Below are 24,497 nucleotides of genomic sequence, written 5' to 3' on the forward strand. Positions count from 1 at the left end.
ACTGCAACACAGCCGGGCTTTCTCCTGGTGCACTATTCGGAGACAGTTGAGGCTAACACTGCGTGGTTGGTATTGGCTGGCTATCTGGCCCCAGCAGTAGTACTAACGCCGCCGCTGAAGCTACTACATCTCAAAAATAGCGTCAGACTTGAGTGTATGCTCCAGGCCACGCTGAGGGCAGCGCCTGTGCCTTACCTCGGGCGGCTAGGGACTGTCTAGGGTGCTCCACGGTCGCACCCCCTGGGCTGAGGCTATGCACTCACCTGCTTGGGTTCTACTCGGTCCAGTTCCCTGGGGTAGGGTCAGTCCCACCTTTTAGGGCAATGCCGAAAGGCAGGTCCAGGGTGTGCAGCGGTCTGTAATTTCACCTTCGGGCTGTGGCCTGGCAGGGCTTGGAAGTAGATGTCAGTAGCAAAGCATCCATCAGCCAAGACCCCGGAGGGGATGGAAATTTCCGAACCCACTCGGATACCGTCTCCGTCCGTCCGTGAGTCAGGGCTGAGGGGGAAGCCCGAGGCCGCTGCGCAAAATGCTAGGCTGGCTTGGGGAAGCGATAGGACTGCTCCAAGTGCCAGTGGTGTCTTGATCCAGGGGCAGAGACCCTCCTGGTCCACGGCTTCTGCGAGGTTTTCCACCAGATTGGCAGGCTTAAGGCTTCTATTCCAAGTGACTGACCTTTCGTGCTTATGGCATCGGTCACATTTTCCCCCTGACGCAGAGAGCACCTCGGAAGCTGGAATCGGCTCAAAGCCACGTCCTACCCGCCACCTCCCATCCCCCAGCCCCTTGGAAGGACAGGGTGACGCTGGCCCTGCCTGTGCCTGGGACGCGGCAGCATCCCTGAACATAGAGCTTCACAAGTGCGTGCTTGCCACCCACTCGCTCTCCGCACTTGCAAAGTAACCACGTTAAGACTTTTTTAAAAAGCAAAAATTGTACATATATTTCAAAAACGCTAAAAGTTCCTCTTACTACTCCTCATCAAAACCCTTTGTGCCATCTTTTCTCTGATGTGGACCAGAGACCCTTTGGAGACACTTGTCTCAAAAGGCTTTCTTAAGATTAATTGGAGTCTAAAGATAAAATTTCGGGCCAAGGGGAGGGGTGGTGAGGAGAGTTGGGGAAATAAGCTGGGTTTGAGATATTCCGACCTCTTCCTTGGCTCTCGCCCCACCCCCCATCGCCACCACGTCCCCCACTGGCCATCAACTCCAGAGAAGGCCTTCTAAAGTGCCAAGGGGGTCGGGGACACCCAGCTCCCGCAGCACCGAAGCCGAAGTGGCCTTTCCCACTGAAGGGCTCGCGAAGTATCTGGCTCCTCGGTTTTCGGATTAGCGTGAATCCTCCACGTAAATGTCTGACGGGTGAGATACAGACCTTTAGAGCGCTCTTCCAAGTTCTTAAGCTCCCTCTGAATCTCGGGTAGTGAGTGGCCGGCGCGGGGGCGGGGTGGGGACTAGGTGAGGTGGGGGGTGGCCTGGCGAGCGGCACGGGAGCGCTTAGAGCGCGGAGAGCCGAGGGTTAACTTGCTTCGCGAGCACACCGTGAGCCTCCGAAATGCCAGTCCCCTGTCGCAGCTACAGTGTGTCTGGATGCCGGGCCTCATCCCTCCTGGCATCTGTCTGAAACCCAGCTGTCCGTCTATCCTAGGCCGGGACGCACCCGGCCCTGGGTGAGTAGGGAGGATGGGGGTGGGGTGAGGGCGGAGGGGGGGGGGAGACACGGGGTGGAGTTAGTCGCCTGCCTATTTTCATATTCATTAGAACTGGGAGGTTGCCCGGGGAGCCCAGCTGAGTTTCAAGATATAAAAGCAACTTCGGGTACCCCCTTTCCAGCCGGGACGCATTAGAGGGCTGGGAGAGGGGCAGCTCCCGGCGCCGCAGCGCTCGCTTCCCTACCCTCCTCCGGGGCCCTCCCTCCTCCCGCCCACCCGCGCCTTACACCCCCTCCCGCCCTCCCCCACGCCCTGCTCCGCTCAGGCTCCGCGCCCCCGGAGCTCCGCGACGGGCTTTTCAGGATTATGGAGTTTCTGAGCGAGAAGTTTGCCCTGAAGAGCCCGCCGAGTAAGAACAGTGACTTCTACATGGGCGCAGGAGGCGCGTTGGAGCACGTTATGGAGACGCTGGACAATGAGCCCTTTTACAGCAAAGCATCGGCAGGCAAATGCGTGCAGGCCTTCGGGCCGCTGCCCCGAGCCGAGCATCACGTGCGCCTCGAGAGGACCTCGCCCTGTCAGGACAGCGGCGGTGAGTTGCGAGCGCCCCAGTCCCCCGCTGCCCAAGTGCGGCACCGCTGGGGACTGGCAGGGACCCAAGGACGGACAAGGGGGATGCGGGAGCGAGGAGGCACCGGGCGGAGACGGGGAGTGCGGCTGGGCGCGGGGCGGGAGCCCCGCAGCCAGGATCCAGAATCCAGGATCCAGGCGCCCAGTGCTAGGAGCCAGATTGAGCCTGGAGCGCGCGCCGCGCCGCGAGCCTCCGCCGCGCGGGAGTGGCTGAAATCGCAGCTTGTTAGAAGACGTCGCCTCGGCCACCAAAAATGAAAGAGTCAAGCTCCTTGCTTCACAAAAATGAAAAAAAAAAAAAAAAAAAAAACCAAGCTTTTATTTTGTTAAATTTCTGAGGCCAGGGGTTCCGTTCCACCGTGGAGTGCAGGCTTGATTGACTGTTAATTAGCCCGTGAGAATTTGTGATTGTGTGCGCGCGTGTGTGTGCAGTACAGCACGCGGTGCGTTTTTGTTCAACCGCCAATCCCTGTAACTAGCTGCGGGCAAAGCGTCACCCCAAGGATCGCCCGCTCCGCGCTCTGCAAGAGCTGTTTTTCTGACTCCGAGCTAAAAGTCACTCCAGAAGCCTTGAGGCGCGCGCCTGGGTGGAATCCTCAGCTCTAAGTACCCAAGTATCTGGAAGTCAAAATGTTATCAAAACAAACCATCTATCTTTTCTCTCTGGAAACTCAGTACAAACCTATTATTTCAGATCGCGACAGCTGAAGCACGTTTACAATTCCAGGAGGACTTTTCCCCTTATCGTTGTATATACTCAGTTAAGCTGTGAGGAGCGGGTGGCTTTACAATAACAAACGAATTAAGTGTGAAATATTTACAACAAGCCTCTCGCCCCCTAATTTAATGGAGGTTCAAAATTTGGCAAAAGCTTGGCTTGTAGGAACTCATTAAAAAAAAAAGCTTTTGCACAAGAAATTTTTTAAAAGCCTCTTATTTTACTAACGATCTCCAACTTTCAGATTATTTTTGATTTGCAAGGCTAAACCAAAAATAAAAGCGCAGAAGATGGAGAAAATGACTTATTTTCTTTATTTAGAAATTAGGTGTGACTTCTTGTTTTTGTTTTTGTTTTGGAGACACTGAAGTATTGAGTTTCTGTCTGTGTCTGTGTTTTTGGAATTCTCGGTTGCGTGCATAAAATCGTTTGAATTGACAGGTCTTGATTTAATGGTTCTGAGAACTATCGCTGAGTGGGCTGTCCCGCAGGCGATTCTGGCATTATTAAGATTCTGCAGCCAATATCACGCCAGTAGGATGAATTGTCCCGGGGCAGGGTGGGCAGCCGGCCCGCGCGCTGCGGGAAGGTCTTCTGCCTCCCCTCCCCCAGCCCTAATTGCCGCAGTTCCCCCCTTTAACTCTGCCCGCAGAGACAAAACCTTATTGTTCATCAGTCTCTGCTCTTAAGAGTTTTACTTCACGTCGTCCTTTGAGTGAAAGTTAAAAATGTATAGGCATCGTCGTAGACTCTAGTTGTGCCACGACGAACGCGGTGATAAAATTGGCGTTGTGGGTAAGTTAAATACAGACGAGAACAGAAAAAAAAAGTACGATTATTCATTGGAAAAGATTGTTCCGGCTGAGCTGACTTTTTACAGAAAGTGTCCTGTTTCATTGTGTGCATCTGTTGTATTTATGTGTGTGGAACTCCTCGGTGCTCCAGTTTTGTTTTATATCATACCACAAACATGCAATCAAATCTGAAGGAAATTACTGAAATTTAAACAGTCCTCAACAGATGCCCACCCTTTGTCATGTTTCCGTGTTTTAATTCCTCTCCTTTAGTAGACGGGAAAGATGAAAGTTTCTTCCCTGACACGTATTTCACGAGTTAAGCAGAAATAGGAAATATTTAAGAGAGACTTGCAAGGAGGTCTATTATAAAAGAAAATCTTTTTCTTTCATACAGGAAGCACTCCTAGAGATTGATATGATTTTTTTTTTTCAATTCAGTTGAGCGCTTTTTGAAAAAAAGGTAGAACACAGACACGGATATATAGTTGAAAGATTCTCAATGTAGTGGGAATAGCGACACATTTAATCTTCAATCAACTCACTTTCCGTGGAGGGGAAAATAACTTTCTCATACAGGTGTTACTTAAAATTGAAATATATTTTCTGAGCCGTACATGTAGCTTAATTTTGTCTTCTATAAAGGGGTCTTTGATTTTATCCTGGTCCACTTAGCAAAAAAAAAAAAAAAATCCTCCCCCTCCTTTTTTTTTTTAATTAAGCCTGGAACATCTTTTATTTTGACACAAATCTGGATATAAATTAAGTCTATAAATGATACGTGAACCCTGTAAAACACAGCTATGTGTTGTGCCAGATTGTAAGAGTTCCATGTACACATTTTAAAGTGATTTTTAAATCTGTCCCACTATGAATTAATAATTGTTCCTGTTGTGATGATGCAATTAATGCTAGTAAAGAAATCATTACCAGATTGCTTTCCTGGTACACTAAATTGCTTCCACTTAATTCTTTCGTTGAGAAGGGTTTCATGCCTAAGGACTGTTCTTTTCTCCCTCTGGGTACAGTGAACTACGGAATCACTAAGGTAGAAGGACAGCCCCTTCACACGGAACTGAATAGAGCTCTGGACAACTGTAACAGTCTCCGAATGTCTCCTGGGAAGGGGATGCCAGAGAAGGGAGAACTGGATGAACTGGGGGACAAGTGTGACAGCAATGTATCCAGCAGTAAGAAGCGGAGGCATCGAACCACCTTCACGAGCTTGCAGCTAGAGGAGCTGGAGAAGGTCTTCCAGAAAACCCATTACCCCGACGTGTACGTCAGGGAACAGCTTGCTCTGAGGACAGAGCTCACTGAGGCCAGAGTGCAGGTAGGAGTCCCAAGGAAGCCTTCGGGGTGGGCTGGGAAGAGAAATCCCATGAGAATCATAGAATGATCACATCTTGCCACAAGGGAACAGTGTGAGTATGCATGTAGATACAGTAAATTTCCTTTGTTTTATTTGCACAGGATTTGACAACTCACACAAAAACACAATAAAAGAATACCTGAGTTACTGCAGTGGGCATAAAGTTCACAGTAACTAAATGTACCAGAATATGGAATTGATACTTTAATTCTTAATATTAGATTTTAAAAGTGAAAAACAGATCATAGCCATGCATCTAGTTATCGATCGATTTAATTTTGTTTTTCTGTTTTATATGCCATCGAGGTATAAATCAGGCATTTGTAAGTATTTGAATAATAACCTATACATTATATTCAGTAAAATATGGAAGAATATTAGAAACCTACAACTGTAATGTATACCATAAATATGTTCTTTAACATAATTGTAGCTCCTTTAAAGTTTTATAGCCCCTGCAATTGTCCATATATATAATTCAACATTGATTTTTAGTATCTAGAAAAATGATATGCTTTTTCAGAGTCAATTGGAATACTGATTAGAATATTGTGCTTACAGTGATTTCTAGATATAATTAAATTAGTATTAGATTTATTCAGATTATGCAATGCATTAAAATTATCATATTGATTATTAAATACAATTAATTTTTAGTGATTTGAAATAGAAAAATAATATTGAATAATTGTTCTACTTCGAGGGGTATGTTATTTTGAGTATGTGTGATATTCTTAAACTACATTTACTAGTTCCCTGGCAATAAGTAATAGTTTAAAATACAAGAGTCCTTTAGGAAAATGACTTTTTCTTTGCACGTATTTTTAACACATATTTTCATAAACCACCAAGAAGAAGTGAATACAATAGCGAGTGATTTTGTTCTGAGTGGAGTAACATTATTCCTTCTTGAGATTAAGCCATTGCAAGGCCCTTACATCATTAAAGACAACATCTGGTGGCTCAGGGATAACAAGCAGCAGATTTTTACTTGAATGTATAGAGCTAAATGCTTCTTTTATCTTAGTTCAGGAAGTAAATATATAGAAAGCGGATGCTAATGAAGAATATTAAATTGTCAAGTAAGAACACCAGTCCCATATCTATCTATCTGTATCTATCTATCTATCTATATTATTTTTTGTTCTTGTGTCTATACATTTAAATTTGCAATACTCATACCTGTAGAAACACTGTATATCAGATCTTCACAATGTGTGTTTTTCCCTTAAGTTCTGATCAGTTTTTGTCTGAGAACATGTATTGAGAACTAACCTTAATTAAATTTACTCAGGCTGTTCTCTTTCCTGCTTTTCTGCTATGATGTTAAGATGGTCAAGGTCACTTTGTCAGTGGAGGCTGGTGGAGTGGGGGGAGCGGATCCTCATTACTGAATCCCCTTAGTATGTTTCCTGGTGCTTGTCTGTAGGGACAGCAAGAATACCTGCTTTTGTTGTTACTGTTTCAAACCTTTGGCATAATGAATAATGCATACTGCTGATCTGTGTGCTGAAAAGCTATACCAAACAGTACTCTGTGCCTGCTTATAATTGCGGCCAGCTTTTCAAAGTGCCATCCTAAATTTGCAGAGTGTACTTAAATAATAACATTGTAGCTATAATTGTAAAAGTAAAGTTTTATAAGAGTAGGATTCTATGAAAAAGACTGGAAATCTTAAGTAAGCTTTAATGAAAAGCATTTAAAAACTTGCGTTTTATGCTGAATTTCCAACTTCTTTCCTACATATTTTGCATTTTGAGCATTCTTTTATGTAGACTGGAAATTTCCCAGAGCTGCTCACATAATGCCCATAAAGAAAATGAAGTATAAAGACTACTCTCAGGGATCTCTTCCATAGTTTGTGAAAATAAGGTGTATGTGTTGGATACAATTTTTGGTACCTCCTATGAACACATTTAACTATTAAAACAAACACTTTGAAAGCTAGAAGAGTGGATTAAATAGGTTCTTAGCTCTCTGAGGAAGATGGTTCTTACAAAAAATATTTCTTTTAATACATAACTAGAGAAATCGTTTAAGATGGCTTAGTGTCACAGTAAAGGCCATACTGATTCACAGGTTCTCTCAACACTTGGTTCTCTCTGCTTGAATCTTTCAGTATTTGTACTACCTGTGTTTTAAATTGGAGAAATTATTGTGAAAATACCTGAGCATTTTCCATTAAGACGAGTAAATGTCATGATTTATGTAATAAATGCATGTAGGTTTTAAAACCATAATTCAACCCGAGTTAATTCTATTTTACCTTTAGTCCTGTGTTCAAGATAATATGTAATCTTATTTTTTCCTGTTTCTAATTTATCATGCTATTTCCACTGCTGCCATGTGATGTAGATGTTAACTTTCTGTTCAGATATGTGCTAAGATTATCAAAGTATATGTGCAATTCAGAAGGATCTTCACTTTGTTAAATGCTTCAGCAATGATTTCTAATAGACTAAGGTTATCGATTTGTCACATTTATGTTATAGCATAACCCTAAACTGAAAATTATAAATGTCTTTCTGACTTGCAACATTTTGTTAGAGGAGCATGCAGAAATATAGGGAGTCTTATGAACTGAATTTGCCTCTGTTTTCCCTAAATGAGAATAACAGAGGCTCAGATATATCAAATTTGCTGAAGCATCCCTGATTTTTTTAATGTTAAATGATGTTGTCTCATGGACACATGACTTACCATATCAAAGTATAAAAGAAACTACAATTTGTGGGCCCTTTCCTGACATGAATAGTTTCTTTTGTTAGTAATTTTGGTGACTTGGTCTACCTTTCTGGTTTGAAATCTTGGAGTATCTACCTTGCTTTACCTAGGATCCTTAAGTAAAATTCTGCTTTTTTTTTTAATAGGTTTGGTTTCAAAATCGAAGGGCCAAGTGGAGAAAAAGGGAACGTTATGGCCAAATACAACAAGCCAAAAGCCATTTTGCTGCCACCTATGACATATCAGTTTTGCCAAGGACTGACAGCTACCCACAGGTATGGTAAACTACATAGAATGCTGATCAAGAAAGAGTAGATATGGTTTGTACATTCTTTAGAGAGTTAGCATAGGCAGTATTATGTCTAGCATAGCATTCCAGAGTATAAATTTAGCCTCTAGAAGATATTTTTCTAGTTTGTTAAGTTTTTGTTTTACTAAGCTCTTTATTGTATTGTTTTCTTTCACAATCATTCACTGAAAAAAATTTCATGCTTTTTTTCCTTTGGCTGTATTATACTTTGCAACAGCTAAAATAGTATATTTAATAAGTCTTTTTACTGTACTTTTTCATTATTCATACACATTCCTTTATTGAGATTTGAAAGTAAATAGTTTCCTGGCATGCACTCTCTATGGCTACTGTTTTATGAACTCTGCTGAATTCTGCTGTCAAATGTGGCCTCTTTAAATCCTGAGTTCCTTGTAAAAATGTCTCTCTTATATTGTTTTCTTTCACATTTTATGTTGAACATTGTTCTTTGTGACTTATACACACAATTTTCAATTTTTCAATCTTTAAAATTGATCATGCATGTTAAGACTTCTTACAGTTCTCTTTCAAAAAGTACTAAAAATTTCTTCTCATTTTTACTTTTACAGACTGATGTTTTTTTCATTTTTTGTGATGTATGTAGATGGAATATATTTCTAAAATATTTTGTATTACCATTTCCTAACACTAAATAATGATATTTAGAATGATATCTAGTTTTATAAAGAACTGTATACTTTAAGCAATAAGCCTGACTAGATTTTATTATCTTATTTAATGCCATACATTATAGGGAGCCAGTGTGAAAATACACAGAGCTCATGTATTCTGGGGAATACCGTGATAGCTCAGTAACGTGATCACCTCAGCCCTGATCTGCAGGATCCCCATTTCCTTGAGTCATAAATTCCTACCTCAGGAGTGTGAATTTGCTCCTCTTATGTGCTTTCTTTATGTTTCTTCTATGATCCATTAAAGCCTGATTTTGGAAACTTTACTTCTGTGGATAAATTTGACGCATTTGCTAAGGTAATACTGTGTGCTAAAAAGGAGTGTTAGAATTCATCTTGTTCTACTTTCTATTTAAGACATCAGAAACAAAACTTTGCAGTTGGGTTAGGAAAGCAAGTGGTTCTTTACAGCGCTGTCACTAAAACTTTACCTAGCAGTTTTTCCAAATCAGTATGGGAACCTTTTGTTCAAGAAATATTTTCAAATGCCTTAGTTGAATTCTAAACAAAATATTGTATGTACCTTCTAGCCTACAAACTCTGAAGCAACAGGGTCCCTACTTGTTAAAACTACTGTACCCCTTATCTCTACAGTGTTCTAAGCAGGTCACATAAGTTAATTTATTTGATTCTGGAAACCATTTTATGAAGCAGGTGTTACTCATTTTTTTCTGTTTCTCAGATATGAAAACTAAGGCACAAAGAGGTGAGATATTTGCTTACTTTGCTTAGCAGTGAAACTTGAGTTTGGCCAAACATAGTTTGTTTTCCCAATGCAAGATCTTATTCCATTGGAAGACAACAATAGACTGCCTCATCCTAGATATATTTCAATCAGCAAACCTTGAATAAATTACTATCACAAGAACCCACGACTCAAGTTACATTACAGGCATCTGTAAACACATCAGGGGAGCAGGAAATATCCCAGAACTAGGGAAATAACATTAACAGATAATTGGCATAGCATATACTTTCAGCTAGGAACTGTGAGAATTTTAGAAATAGTAAGATAGCATTTAAACACAACACTTGCTTGTGACTTGCCTTTTTCTTTTTTGCATCTTGTTCTTTCAGTCTTCATTCCCTTTCTTTTACCTCCAACTTTATTCTCCAATTTTTTTTTGATGTTAGCTGTTGGCTGTTTTATTTCTGATTCCTCTTTTCTCTGCAGTGCAGCATAAAGCATTTAGTATTGGGCCTGTCACCAATTGAAATCTATACTTTATGAGGTCCTGTGACTCAATAAACATGGGCTCATCATCACTTCTTCCTAACATTATTCTGCTATTATGTAATCAATCCTTGGAACTTTATGTATTATCCATTACAGAATGAAGTAATTTATTAGTGAAAGCACAAATGGAAATGCTACATCAAACTGTATGCTTGATAGTTTTCTCACTTTAACAAAGAATTGATTTAAAAGATTCCCTCTACAAATCCTGGAAATTTTGCACTAGTCCTCACTATGGTTTCTCCGTTACTGTGTACATTGGATATACTATCAAATAATGCAAATATGGAAATACAGAGATTATACATTGAAGTCATGTTTGTCAGTGAAATTCATGAAAAATGACCAAAATTAATACTTACATTATAGAACATTTTTCCATATTGATAACTCCTTTCATGTTTGGTTGCCCAAATTTCTGAAGTCTAATATCTTCTCCTCACTGTAGAGACTGGATAAGGCTAGGGGATAAATTCTGTGTTAACTTAAAAATATGTAGTAGATATTTTAAGTTTGTTTGAAAAAAATATGCCAAGATTGTGTCTCTTAAAGCTTCAACTTGAAAGAAATAATGTTTTATTATGAGACTTTTTAAAATAGAAATGCACAGTGGAAGAAATAGAAACTGAAATAGAGTCCAGTAACTCAAGGCAGTAAGACATTTCATTTGGTCACTGTTACTAATTATAGAAGGGAATTATTAATTACAGAAAAGTTGGAAACTAGGAAATGTTTGAGGCAGGACAGAAATACAGAATTAACAATTTGGCAGGAAAGCAAAAACATATAGAATACATGAGAAACAGAGATGTTTCAGAAACACCCTCTTCCTGTGTCTCATTGTATCTAGATTGTATCTAGCGTAAAGGTATCTATATATCCCATGTGATGTTTATTTATGAACCTTAATTAGTGCTTTCTAAGATGTCTTAAATACTTCGTTTCAACTGGTCTTCATTACGTTGTAGTAACCACAGTCATGACAGTAAAAATAATAATAATTAGGAGCTTATTTAAATCCAGGCATTGTACTTCCTCCATCAAAGCCATTACCATGTTTAATTTGTGCCCAGGTTTTCTGAGGTCAAAATTTGTGGGCCTTTTTAAAGAAACATTATCTCCTTAATTCATCACTGAATGACTAGCTCAAGTCTAACCGTAAAACATTGTCATTTTGGGGAAACAAATAAGAATCTATTTTAAAAATTGAAACAATGATATATAATACTTTAAAAATGTAGACACTTCTCAGATTCTTTTAAGATGTTTACCTTGCTCATGGTAGGTAGGCAATGAGAAGATGAAAGGTGTTACATCTATAATCACACACTCTAAGGTATTGTTTCTTGATTTAATAAAAATAGTACATTACACAAGAAAGTTCTTAGCGAGGGTGTTTTACACTCTAATTAAGATGCCCATATCACATGTGAGAAAGTCCCATCTCTTCTTCTGATTCAACTTCTAATACGGACCTTGGGAGGCTCTACACGTCCCTTCCTCCCATGTGGGACACCTGGATTGAATTCGAGATTCCTGCCATCAGCTTGATCCAGCCCATGCTTTTGCAGACATTTGGTAAATGAACAAGCCAGTGCAGGATTTCTCCTGTTTGTTTTTGCATCTATTCCTTTCTAAATAAATAAATAAGTAATAAATACATACATACATATATACATAAATACATAAAAAATAAATCTTCAGTCCTTTATTTTGGCAAACAATGCCAGTTGCCTTTTGGAAACATTGCAACTTCGCAAAATTAAACTGTTTAATATTTTTTGTGGTATGACAGAAAAAAATTTGTCATTGTTTAGATGGAATCTGTTTCCTCTCTCTTAAATTTTCTTTTTGTTATTGAAGTCATATTTTTTCCTTAAAGTCTCTGAATCCTGTTTTACTGAGTCCAGGCACCCTCTCGCTGATGCTGTATTGAACAGTTAAGATCTGCCTCCTTTTCTACAATGTAAGATTTTTAAAAATATAACCCACTGCTTAGTCACCTATGTAAGACATCAGTCTTATACGGATTGCATAGATACTGAATATCTGTGAATAAAAAAATACTTTTATGGACTGTTTTAAAACAAAAGAATTAATCTTCATTAAAATAGCTAGTTTCTGAATCTCTGCTGCTAACCAACTCTGTGGTGTTAAGCAATTAACTTTTCTTCTCTTCCCTCCTCTAATAAACTTGAAAGATTTGCAGATTTCTTTCATCTTCTTCCAAATTTGCATTTTATCAACATCTATATGCCAAATAGGCTGAAGTGATGTGGGCAAAACTGCCTGTTTTGTAGATAGGTTGTAAACCAAATATTTGTAGTAAATTCTGCAGATATTTCTTCTTGTTTAAAGGCTTATCATATTTGCAAGGCAGAGTGACAGAGAGGGGAGAGACAGAAACAGTGAGTTAGACAGATATATTCATTCCCGAGTTCACTCTCCAACTGCCCACAACAGCTGGGGTAGAATCCATGTGCCAGGAACTCAGTCTGGGTCTCTTATGTGGCTGTCAGTCATCTGTTTCCAGGTAGATTAGCAGGACCTGTGTCAGAAGTGTGGAGTAGCTAGGATTCTAAGCTGTACGCCCATAAGAGATATGGGCAACTAAAGCCAAACCTTAGGCTGCTGTGCTGCAATGCCCTCCTGTGTGCAAAATACTTCTTGGTGCATACTACATTCAGAAAAGCAAAGAGTCTTAACACTTTTGTATTTTGTAGTGTACAAAGCAAGGAGCTAACAACATTAGTGTTTCTATTTTAGCAAAACCAAAGCCCTCTTAAAAAATTAACTTGGTTGAATAAAATATTTTCAGTTTGGGAGTAATTATTTTCTGAAGGACAATAACAAACCTTGATTTTTAACCAAAAAAAGTGCTATTTCCATGTCCTTATGATTGGTTTGGATTATAGAAGCATTAGCTTTATCAGTTGGTAACTTGTTAACTTTAGAGAAATCCCTGGACTTCTTTCATCTTGAGATTCTTTATTTGTCCACAGGCAGTGTCATTGTTGCAGGTGTTGGTGCTATTGATGATATAGATAATGGCGTTTCCCTCTGTTGTTTAGAGCATTAAAGTGATGTATGAGTAGAAAAGCTCTTGTGTGTATAATCTATGAAGATGGATCTTGGGATATGAGCAGAGATGGGAATTAGAGTACTAACTTTGGGCTTTACACTCAGGAAGTCATGGCTTCCAAACCTGGCTCCACTGCTTAATAGCTTTCAGACCTTTGGCAAGCAGATCGATCTCTGGGAACTTTTCTCCTCATTTATAAATTGGAGATAAGTTTACATGATATTGAATGCTAAGCAAAATACTTTATGCAAAGGACTTGGAGCATTGTCTTGTACATAATGAATTTTCAGTAAAGAGCGATTTTAACATACCCATTATTCAGTATGAATTTGGTTCTAAAATACTAACTCTGTAAGTATCTCTTACATTGTAGCATTAGAAGTAATTCAGATTATCAGTAAATTTACTTAGGAATTCTGGGAGAGATCAAATTTAGTTAAATATATTGTAATATATTTAAATAGGAAACTGAATATGGTAACTTTGGAAGATGGAGTATATATTTTTTTATTCACCAGAATTATTTTCTCACAAAGAATATTTTTCCTTGACAATGTATACCTTGACAATAGGATACTAGAGTATCTAGTATTGTCTATACCTAACTGCCTTGATACTTGTCTGTGTCTAGGGAACCATATCATGAAAAATAGTAATCAAAAAAACTGGAAAAATACAAGTAATTACCACAAGAGTTTTAGTAAAAAGGTTGAAGCTTTCTCCTACATAAATTTTGAGTGAGATTTTAAGTTTAGCAAGTGTCCAAACAGACCTATGAAGTGTCCTCTTTTGTGTTCTTTTACTAATGTCTTTAGAAATATATGCTACTTGCCATTTAAGCATATCAATGGGGATTTAGGTTTCAGTAATTTGTAATCATTGTGATCATTTAAAACCAAAGATCAAAACTGAGTAACAATTCTAATTTAATTGATTTCCTTTCAATCATAACTGAAATGGTTTGAAGTTGGAAGTCAGGAGCTTCCTCCAGGTGTCCCACAAATAGGGACCCAAGAACTTAGGCTGTCCTCTGCTGCTTTTCCATGCTGTTAGCAGGGAGTTGGTACATACATAACTGGAGCAGCCATGAGATGAACTGACACCCAAAATGGGATGATGGCTCCACAGGTAGGATTAGGTTTCTATGCCACCATGCTTTTCCCAGCAGGTGCATAATTTTTAAAGCAAAATTCTAGTGTTCCCACAAAAATGGTTTCAGAGATGCTGTTCGTTCATTCTTCTACAGCAGTGTCTATGCTAATCTCAATTTTCATTCAGTTAAACTAAATAGAGAATATGGAACTCATTGTTGTCAGCCACTGTAGTTTCCCAACTTAAAGTTGTCTGAATCAATTTTTGCCTTTGGAGAATGTAAAGCAAAATTTTCACTGCTATTTAAGTATTTTCTCAAGTACTAAAATAAATAAAAAGCCACAATCTTTGTAAAATGTTAGTAATATAATTATAGCTGTTATATTTTATAATGGATGTTCTGTGTTTATGAAACAACTAATGAGATATAGTGACAGAGTGAATCTCGTGGTGAATCGTCAGGTCAACAGTTGATATTACATATAATTTGTTGCTGATTAGATGTTAAAGTATTTAAAGTCATGGGATAAATGTAAAATAATCTACATTGATCAAAAAATATATGTTTAGCAATGATTTAACTAAATTTATAATGGATGGAGTTTTTGTAGATGCATAAGAGATATTTCCTATGTATGTAGAAAATACTAAAAATTAGTCATGTGCAGTATGAAACAGTTTGTATCCATTAAGTGAAAGTGTGGGCAGATAAATGAGTAGATTTTATGTTAATTTTTATTTTGTTACAATATTTCATTTTCTATTTAATAATTTTTAAATTTTATTCAAAATACATCATAAGTAGTAAATTAGTAACAAAATAAATAATGCCACCTGAAAGAAATGAAGGGCATTAATGTTTTTAAAGTACATGAATAATTATTTATTTTTGTAAAAGGTAGTGTTCTGATTTAATGTGATTAAGTGACCATACACAGTAAGTTAGTTTCTTTTGCGTTTTTCCTTAAATAAAAGTACTGATTGTAATTGAATTTGTATAAGAATTTTATATTTGAGGAGGAAAGCAAAACATAGCATTGACTAGATTACCAAAATAAATAAGAAACATGCAAAAATAAATTATTTAAGAGTGTCAATGTTGGCTTACACATCTGAAAAACATTTCCAAGGAGAATAGGGGTGAATGGCAAGTCTAAAAATTAAACTGCGGCTTAAAATCTTCAGTTCACATAATATTGCTGGTGAGAACCTTATCACAGACTTCAATCCATAGTGTTATGGATGCCATGTTTACTAAGCCACCTCATGTTTCAATGGATTTTATTTGTCATTCTAAATCGTGGATATTAAATAGATAAAATTTGGTGTCAATTTACAGTTGATTTTAAAATCACAAAAATATAATTTTAATATTGAAGTTTATACAAGTGGAAGATGATAAAATCAATTACTTTACTAAGGGTTTTAAGAATAAATCCAAAGTTATTATTTTTATTCCAAGTAGAAGTTGTAAGATTATAAATATTCTGTGCCAATTATTTGATATGATAGGTTTTATATGCACAGGGAAAAATGTACAAACTTTTATCAGTGTTTCTTATAATTGCAAGGAATTGCAATGAATCCAGCACTAAAGAATGATAGCTAATATTTATATTTATATTCACACACAGACAAGATAGTGTAATAATTGGAAAATGCCCATGTGATCATTTTTGCTTGAGGATAAAAGGCTAGGTACTGTGATAGTAATCCCTATTTACATAAGATGATTTAAAGTTTAATTTCAAAGCATATTTGGTAAGATTATAATTTATCTTTTTTAGCGATAGCAATTATTATGCATTTTGATAATAAACATTAAAGAAAATTTATCTCAATGTTCTTATATTTATAATTTGGAGTACTTTTCAAAAATTATTTGAATAAAGAAAATTCATATGATATTCCCAAGATTTCCAACATCAACATTTTTTATAAGACTTAGTACTTTAAATATCTGCAGCAACAGGAGAGACGCATTTTATTTATTTATTTATTTAGGTAATCGGTCTTGTTTTAGATTAACAATCTCATATAACTATTATGTCAAATAATGTTTTTCTAAATGTGAAAGTCACTATTCCTCTTTCAGGTTATAATTAATGAAATTCTACGTTAAGACTTGTATTAAAAATTCAAAGTGGTACTCAGTGTTGAATGCATGTTCTTTTTCTGATAAATACTTTCTAATAATTAAGTTTTTTATTATATTCAAAATGTAGTCTCAGAATTTTGAAAGTACAGTGATTCCAAGAACTCTTGAATATTATTTTAAGTTTATTTTGGTCAAAATTAGCCTTCTTATGCAGATACTAATGGCAATACATCTTCACTTTCATCTCAAGTAATTCTTAAAGCATGAGTTTGAGCTCTTCATTACTTAATTAATTTTTTGTCCAAGTAGACAAAGTCTCAGTATAAGTTTGTTACTGTTAGTAAACTCCCTATACTGGTCCTCTGCTGGGCTACAGTAACTTGAAAAGTTAATAGATCTAAAGTTAGCCAACAGGTAAAAATATCAGCACGCTACTACAATATGATGCTTAATAGATATTTTCACAATACAGATTTAGGAGTGTAGTGATTGCCCTAAATTTTTAAAGGAAGGAAAACGCTAATAAAGCATAGGTTCTTTAAATAGTGAAGTGCCTTTGTAGAGACTGATGCTTTCATTTTTAAGGGATCATATTTATTGTAGAAATTCGTGCTTTTAATGCTTGAAAGGCCACATAAAAATCTGGCAAATTAAATTATGTAGTGATAATGTGCTAATACATTTTTATAGTAAGTACTGAATAAAATATTAAATAGACAATAAATGTATGCATTTTGGCAGCAAGGAAAAACAAGAATCAGCTTTTAGATGTTGATGTAGAAGAGGTTTGCTGTAGTAACATCATTATAAGCACTACTTTGTAAATCCCTTGTCTTTATGAGCAACCTGTAAGTTTCACAGAGAAATGTGTGAGCATGTTTTATGGAGGCAGTGTGAAAGCATACATAATGTGTACATGTGTATGTGTGTATGTATGTATGTAAACATTACAAATTCTGGTGGCAGGAGGAGGGAGTGGTCTGTAGAGGAGAAATGGAATTGAGTAAGTTTATTTTAGTCAAAAAGTGTTAAGTAGTACAATTAATTGCTTTGGAAGTACTTAAACATTAAAGGAAGATTGTCACTTAATGTATTTTGGTATTATTCAGTATTTCTACTAAATGTAGAAGGTCAGTGTCTTCTAAGTAAGAGCATCTTCAGAACATGGATTGTAGTATGATTTCATGGTAACAACTAACTTATGTTTTTAAAATGTGTCAAAATTACTGAAATAAAATAAACTATATATTATAAATATAAATAAGATTTAGTAAATTAAAATCTTTGTAGTTTTGATCACAGAGAACATATTTACATCATTTCTAAGCTAAATGATCGGTATATAATCCATGATGTTTTATAATACTTTAGTTCGTTTCAAATATATATCCTAGTGTTATAAAATTTTTGCAGTTATAAAATGAGTTGGCCCAAATTTCACGTATGTTCACCCCTTTGCTTATTCTTCCTACTTTTAATCTCTTGAAAACATTTCAATGTTAAATGAACGTTTCAGTTGAAAAGGACCGTAAGATCAATAACGTCCCTTCAAAATTCCAAAATTATGGAATAATTGATTATTAACTATTTATTTGATTGAGAATGCATCAAGGGGTGAATTTTCAAAAGTGGCATAATTGAAGTCAGTTGAACTTCTATTCATGCTAGTAGGAGTCATTTGGCTAAGTTCCCTGGACAATGCTTCAAATACCCTGCTAGAATTTTATTTTAGCTGCAAAGCCCATTAAAACATGGAATGTTTTTAGACTATCTACTGCTTATAAATGCAACAGAGAAAAAAGTGTAAAGGCAGGCCATTTTATTTGTTCTTATTTTTTTAAAAGTAGTGAAAGTGCCTGCAATTTCCTTAATACTGCACAATTTTTGATGCATACAAGGAACCCCTCAAAATTATTTGGTACTGTATGTAGCTGTTGTCACATATATGGAAAAGTACAAAAAAATAAGAATATTACTTCCAGAAAATTAGTATTTCATCCCAAAATTTAACAATAATTGTAATATGTATTTTAATGTTCCAATGGGATTTTCATAGGTTCTCCTGTTAATAAATAGATACATATTTAGTTTTAGATATTACAACTTGCAGATTCTACCACACAGTTTAACAATTACCACCTGTATAAGAACAGAACTAGTGAATTAGTATAATCAACACACCATGGCATTAGATTTACTCAAGTTTAAGATCAGTTTTGTTGTTAAATAAAGTATTGACTTTGAATATTAACAGAAATAGGTGATCTTGAACAGGATGCCACCTGCTCAATTTTCGCTACAGTACTCAGGTGGTATTTAGTTAATGATCTTCTGTTCGAGAGATATATGTTGGTAAGGGTGGAGAATATTGACAATCCCAATCATATATAAAAGAAAATAACCAGAGCAACACAGTCTGGAAACCATGCTATATAAAAAATGGTTGAAGTACTAAACATTTTACCTGGAGAAAAAGAGATGCCTAATTACAGAGATTTTCATATGTGAGAGGGTAGATACTCTGCATCAATTTCAGTAGCTTAAACAGAAGCCATAGTTAAAGGAAGTTAAAGAACTCATTTTTACAAATCTCTCAAAAAAACAATGCTATCTTTTTTAAACAATTGAGATTTTTCACAGGAGATGAATAAAATTAAAGGCGTACAAAGGATTTCTGCTTTTGGAATGAAGCATTATTCCAGTTGGTTTCTGAGTCTCATATGTATGTGTATTATTGCCATTATTTTAAGATAGATTCCCTGAACCACACTCCATATTTCATGAATCAGAGGTTCTAAGGAGATCAATGTGTCATGGAGAAAAGATGTATATATATATATATATATATATGTATATATATATATATATATATAAATAAAATATTTTTTATTTATATGAACGACAGAGTTAGGGAGACAGGGAGAGACAGAAAGAGATATCCACCTGCTTGTTCACTACCCAAATGGATGCAGTTGTGAAGCTTGTGCCCGGCCAGAGCTTCTTCCAAGGCGTCCCGAGTATGTGCAGGTACCCAAGCAGTGGGACCATCTTCTGTTGCTTTCCTAGATGCATTAGCAGAGAGCTGGGTCAGCAGTGGAGTAGCTGATGTCTCTATCAGGGGTCTTTCTGGGATGCTAACGGCACAGGTGATGGCTTAATGTGCAAAGCTGTGATGCCAACTCTAAGTGGGAAAGTTTTAATAGAAAAAAATAAAAGCTGGTAAGTAAATATAGACAAGGACAGGAAATGAGAATGTCACAATTTTGGCACAAAGGTTTCAGAGTATGGTGATTCTAGACTTCAAATTATGAAATGTATTTACATACATGAGCATAAATTTTCCATAAAATTTTTATTACGCTAACAAAATTAATCAGCCAGAATTTAAGTATTTTAAGGGATTTTAAATCATGCTCAATAATAATGAGTTTTGGCTGTGGAACCTAAAGCCTATGATCCCCCACAAAGCTGTGATTATGAATCAGTAAACAATTTTATCTCATAAAACTCATTATGTCTTATAGCATTTCTTAACATTTCCTGAGTTCAAATTTGACCTCCACCATTGATTGACATAAACTTAGATGATGGTCTTGGTTTTCAATACTGTGGTTTTACCTCGATGGAAGTCAGAATAGTAAAAACACAATTTTTAAGTACACTGAAACAACTAGCAGTGTTATTAAACTGCTCCTCACTCATGGAGTTGACAACCATTAACTACTATGGATATGACCTTGATCATCATGAAATGTTAAGACATCCAGATGGAGTGCTCCCGAGGAAGTAAAATTCCTGTTCACGGAGAAAAATACTGTTTGAGATTTACATGTGAACATTCAATATGGAATCCAAGTAGGCTCCCCATCGAAATGAAGACATATGAGAAATGTTAAAAGTGGAAGACTGTGGGTAGGGTGGGAGAAAGAAGAGACAGAGATCATGAAAGGGTGTATCAACCTCAATGTGTGTAATATCCCATCCTTAGGAATAGGAAGAGTCTTCAAGATATTTAGGTTAGATCTCTAGCCCAAGCAAAATATTAATATAGTAATTTGCTTCTCATGTCTTCTGGAGTAAGGTATTTAACATACTTAATTGTGTCTATCTAAGTTTTCATGAAAATTAAGTAATTTGCCCTGGTCATACATCTACAGTTTTTTATTTCAATTTATACCTAGATTGATATTAAGCTCTTTGGAGTGAAAATAGGTTTTTGATATACATTCAGATTTTTCTTTCTTTTATTTTCATTTTTTAACCTAGTTGGTAAATATATTTGTATTTGGAATACAAGTGAATTGTTTTAGTTACAAATACTTAGCAACCCTCTGCTTAAGTTGAGAAATCCTTTAACAGATAAAAATATGTAATCGTTTTCCATCACTATGTCTCCTCCTCCATTTTTTCAGAAATAAACAAGCGAGTTTACTTTCATTTCTGAAAGCTCTTTTGTCAGACATGTGACTGTGGTTTTTGCAATGTAGCACAATGTTTGATTGAATGCTTGAGGAAAATCACCCAGATTAAGTTAGAAGGGCTGGTTTGACAGAGTAATGACATTTACAGCCCTGTTGTTGGTTTCAGATACATAACTCAGCGGCCACTGGCACAAAACATTTATTATTATTATTTTGCTAAATGGAGTACATGTAGCAGTGAGCCAAAATAAAAATATCAGTCTATGATGATTTGAGAATCAATTAAACATGCAAACCATTATATATATATATGTCTAGATATGTGTACCTGCTTATAGATATCTAGTTCTGTGTGCACACACTGATGCATACACAGGAGGGGTCTTCAAAAATTTATTAAAAATATACTATGTAAATCCTGCATATATTTTAAGATTTATACATTTTTAATTGTGTCTTTTCACAAGCTAGAAGTACATTCATGTGCTACAAAAGATTTAAAGTACTTCATAAATATGTAAGTAAGGGACCGTTTTTAAAAAAAACACGGAAATAAGTGCATCTAAGAGTTGAAAACATTTTGATGTTCTAATATATTTTGAAGCTGGTTGAACAGTGTTTTCCATAGCACTAAAGTAACTTCTCTTTGGGCCCGGCGGCGTGGCCTAGCGGCTAAAGTCCTCGCCTTGAATGCCCCGGGATCCCATATGGGCGCCGGTTCTAATCCCGGCAGCTCCACTTCCCATCCAGCTCCCTGCTTGTGGCCTGGAAAAGCAGTTGAGGACGGCCCAATGCATTGGGACCCTGCACCCACGTGGGAGACCCGGAAGAGGTTCCTGGTTCCCGGCTTCGGATTGGCGCGTACTGGCCCGTTGCGGCTCACTTGGGGAGTGGATCATCGGACAGAAGATCTTCCTCTCTGTCTCTCCTCCTCTCTGTATATCTGGCTTTCCAATAAAAATGAATAAATCTTAAAAAAAAAAAAGTAACTTCTCTTTAACTGAGATCTAGGACATTTATTAGCATGTTCTCTGCACTAGATCTTATTGAAAAGGCCAAGAAGTAATAAATGTACTTTCTGGTATTAATGAAATGTAATTGCCATTGAGAAGTGATGCAAGCATCATATTGTAAGACTATACCCAAGGATTTATATAGCAGCCGAACATCTTTATGTTAAAATTTGTGTGCATATGTGCTGAAATCAATGATTGTATTGTTAGTATCAAGAGTTCAAAAGGATGAGAAAGTCAAGTATGATGAACATATATATGATAATATATATATGAATATATATCTCACTATTGTGTTTTAATTTAAATGTATTATAGTAATCCTACAAAAAGCATCCAGTTCTGTAAAAGACTTTTTATTGTTATTTTCCGTGATGCTCTTTTGTAAATATAGGGAATCCCCCCCTTTCCTTCCCCTTCCTTCCTCTCCATTTTTCTTCCACCATTTCTCATCCCCACCTCCACATTATTACAGTAGAATAGTCCTCTAGTATCAGTTACAAGTTTAACATTCTGCTGTTTAAGTGAATCAGAGCATTGTAGGTATAGACAAAGATAGAAAACCTAAAATCATATTGTCAAGGAATATTTAACTGTTTCATTGGAAGTTCACTTGTTACTTGGGAGTAGAAATGCCAACCTCAACGTTATCTTCACTTCCTGGTATGCTATTCTGCATTAAACAGTTCATCTATGAGAATATTTGTATGTATATCATGATCAGAGACTGCCTCCTTCTGTACTGATGTGCCAACAAACATTGGCCTTTTCCATTTCACCCTACCCCAACTGTTTGTCCTGTTTTTCTCTCTGTGTCTTCAGAATGCATATGAACGCTTTTTGTGTGTATTTAAGTGGCTTGTCTATTATGATTGATATCCTTATTTAAAATTCATGCTATGTAAGTTATAGTGTTTCATTTGCATGCTAGTGACTATAAAAATTTGCTAATATTACGTTGCTTTTCTCTCTATATTTAATAATATAAAGCTGAATTTCTCAGGCACAAGTTTTACAATTTTAATTTTTTAAGTTTGTAACTTAAGTTTGGAAGCTTATAACAAGTTTTCAGTGTTACATAAGGTGGTGTATTGAACTTAAATTATGCTCATGTGATACTTTAGCCAGTTTTTGCAGATTTTTGACTGTACTTCCATTACTTAGTAATGGTTCATTTTTTTTGTAATTCTAAATTTATTATACATGTCACATGTCTGTTTCAAATTCACAGTATCATATATAAATCATAGAAAAATGCTTAAAATGTGTACATTAATCTCTCAGTTTCTCAGTGCTATTTATTCAAATACGACATGAAAACTAATGAGAAGGCAAACATTTTTCACAATGATGTTGGTCAAAATCTTTACGGAGAAATTAGCCTAATGCCAGCAGTGATTTCCAACAACTACCGTACCAAGTCCAACTTCAGAACTTTAAAAAATGCAACTGTGTTATTTTGTTGTATAAACATGAAAACTATCTTTGAACTTAGAAACTGTATTTTCAACTACTTTTTTTTTAAGCACATGATTCTAAGAATCATGACCAAATCTTACAGATTCATTTAAAAATCCTGACTACAAAAGATTACTTGAAAGATTGACATGCTTTCAGATTATTTTATGTGGTCAAGACTGTGGGTTTTGGTGATCTATCACAGAATAACAAACTGTCCGAATTTCTCATATCACTATTTTTCAGCTGTTGTTCTATGTACTTTGAATACAGTTATGGACCACCCAACAGGGGTAAATAATGGGTAGTTAACCAAATTTGATAAATAAGATTTAACAAAAATAAGCAAACAAAAGGGAGAATGTGTAAATGTAATAATTGTTGTTTTATATGTTCCAGATTCAGAACAACTTGTGGGCAGGAAATGCAAGCGGTGGTTCTGTGGTTACTTCATGCATGTTGCCACGTGACTCTTCCTCCTGTATGACACCTTATTCTCACTCACCTCGGACAGATTCCAGTTACACAGGGTTTTCAAACCACCAGAATCAGTTTAGTCACGTGCCCCTCAACAACTTTTTCACTGACTCTCTTCTTACTGGGGCTACCAATGGACATGCGTTTGAAACAAAGCCAGAGTTTGAAAGAAGGTCTTCCAGTATCGCAGTTCTTCGAATGAAAGCCAAGGAGCACACCGCCAATATTTCATGGGCCATGTAACATACAGTACTCTTTTATTTTTCTTTTAATAGCAAAGTAAGACATTCTTACTTCTCATATTTAAAGGATACCACAATAAGCTGCTGTGTGTGGAATTGCTAAAGGTCAGGCTATACAGTGAGGCCAGCTTAAATGAATAGTTGTTATTATTTAACTTTAAAATCTAAGAATGAACCCCTGAAAGCCTAAATAGGTTTACCATGCACCAATTTCCACAAACTCTCTTTCAGTAGTAAGATTTTTTCCTATTGTACAAGCCAATGAAATACGATCATGCAACTTCTTAAGAGAATAAATGTATTAAACAAATTCCTCTGTTATAGATTGATTTATGGTAGTTCTGTATAACAAAAATCCCTTGTAAAATAATACCTGATAAAGAAGGAAATTCACTGGGGAAAATGTCAAGATACCAAAGCTGTCAAGTAAATATTGAACTAGGGTGTTTTAGGGAGTTAACTGCCACTTGGCCTCTTCTGGCT

General features: G+C 36.5%; 1 protein-coding gene across 1 annotated transcript; it reads left to right on the forward strand.

Annotated features, from left to right (window-relative positions):
* The first annotated feature begins 1,764 nt into the window (after positions 1–1,764).
* Positions 1,765–24,324, forward strand: ALX1 (ALX homeobox 1). The gene is made up of 4 exons (XM_004583071.2): positions 1,765–2,246; positions 4,825–5,129; positions 8,039–8,167; positions 23,695–24,324. The coding sequence occupies exons 1-4, from the start codon at positions 2,021–2,023 to the stop codon at positions 24,013–24,015; spliced, it is 981 nt and encodes a 326-aa protein (XP_004583128.1). The 5' UTR covers positions 1,765–2,020; the 3' UTR covers positions 24,016–24,324.
* Positions 24,325–24,497: the final 173 nt, after the last annotated feature.

The sequence above is a fragment of the Ochotona princeps genome, chromosome 15, assembly GCF_030435755.1.
Source record: "Ochotona princeps isolate mOchPri1 chromosome 15, mOchPri1.hap1, whole genome shotgun sequence".
Classification (NCBI taxonomy): domain Eukaryota; kingdom Metazoa; phylum Chordata; class Mammalia; order Lagomorpha; family Ochotonidae; genus Ochotona; species Ochotona princeps.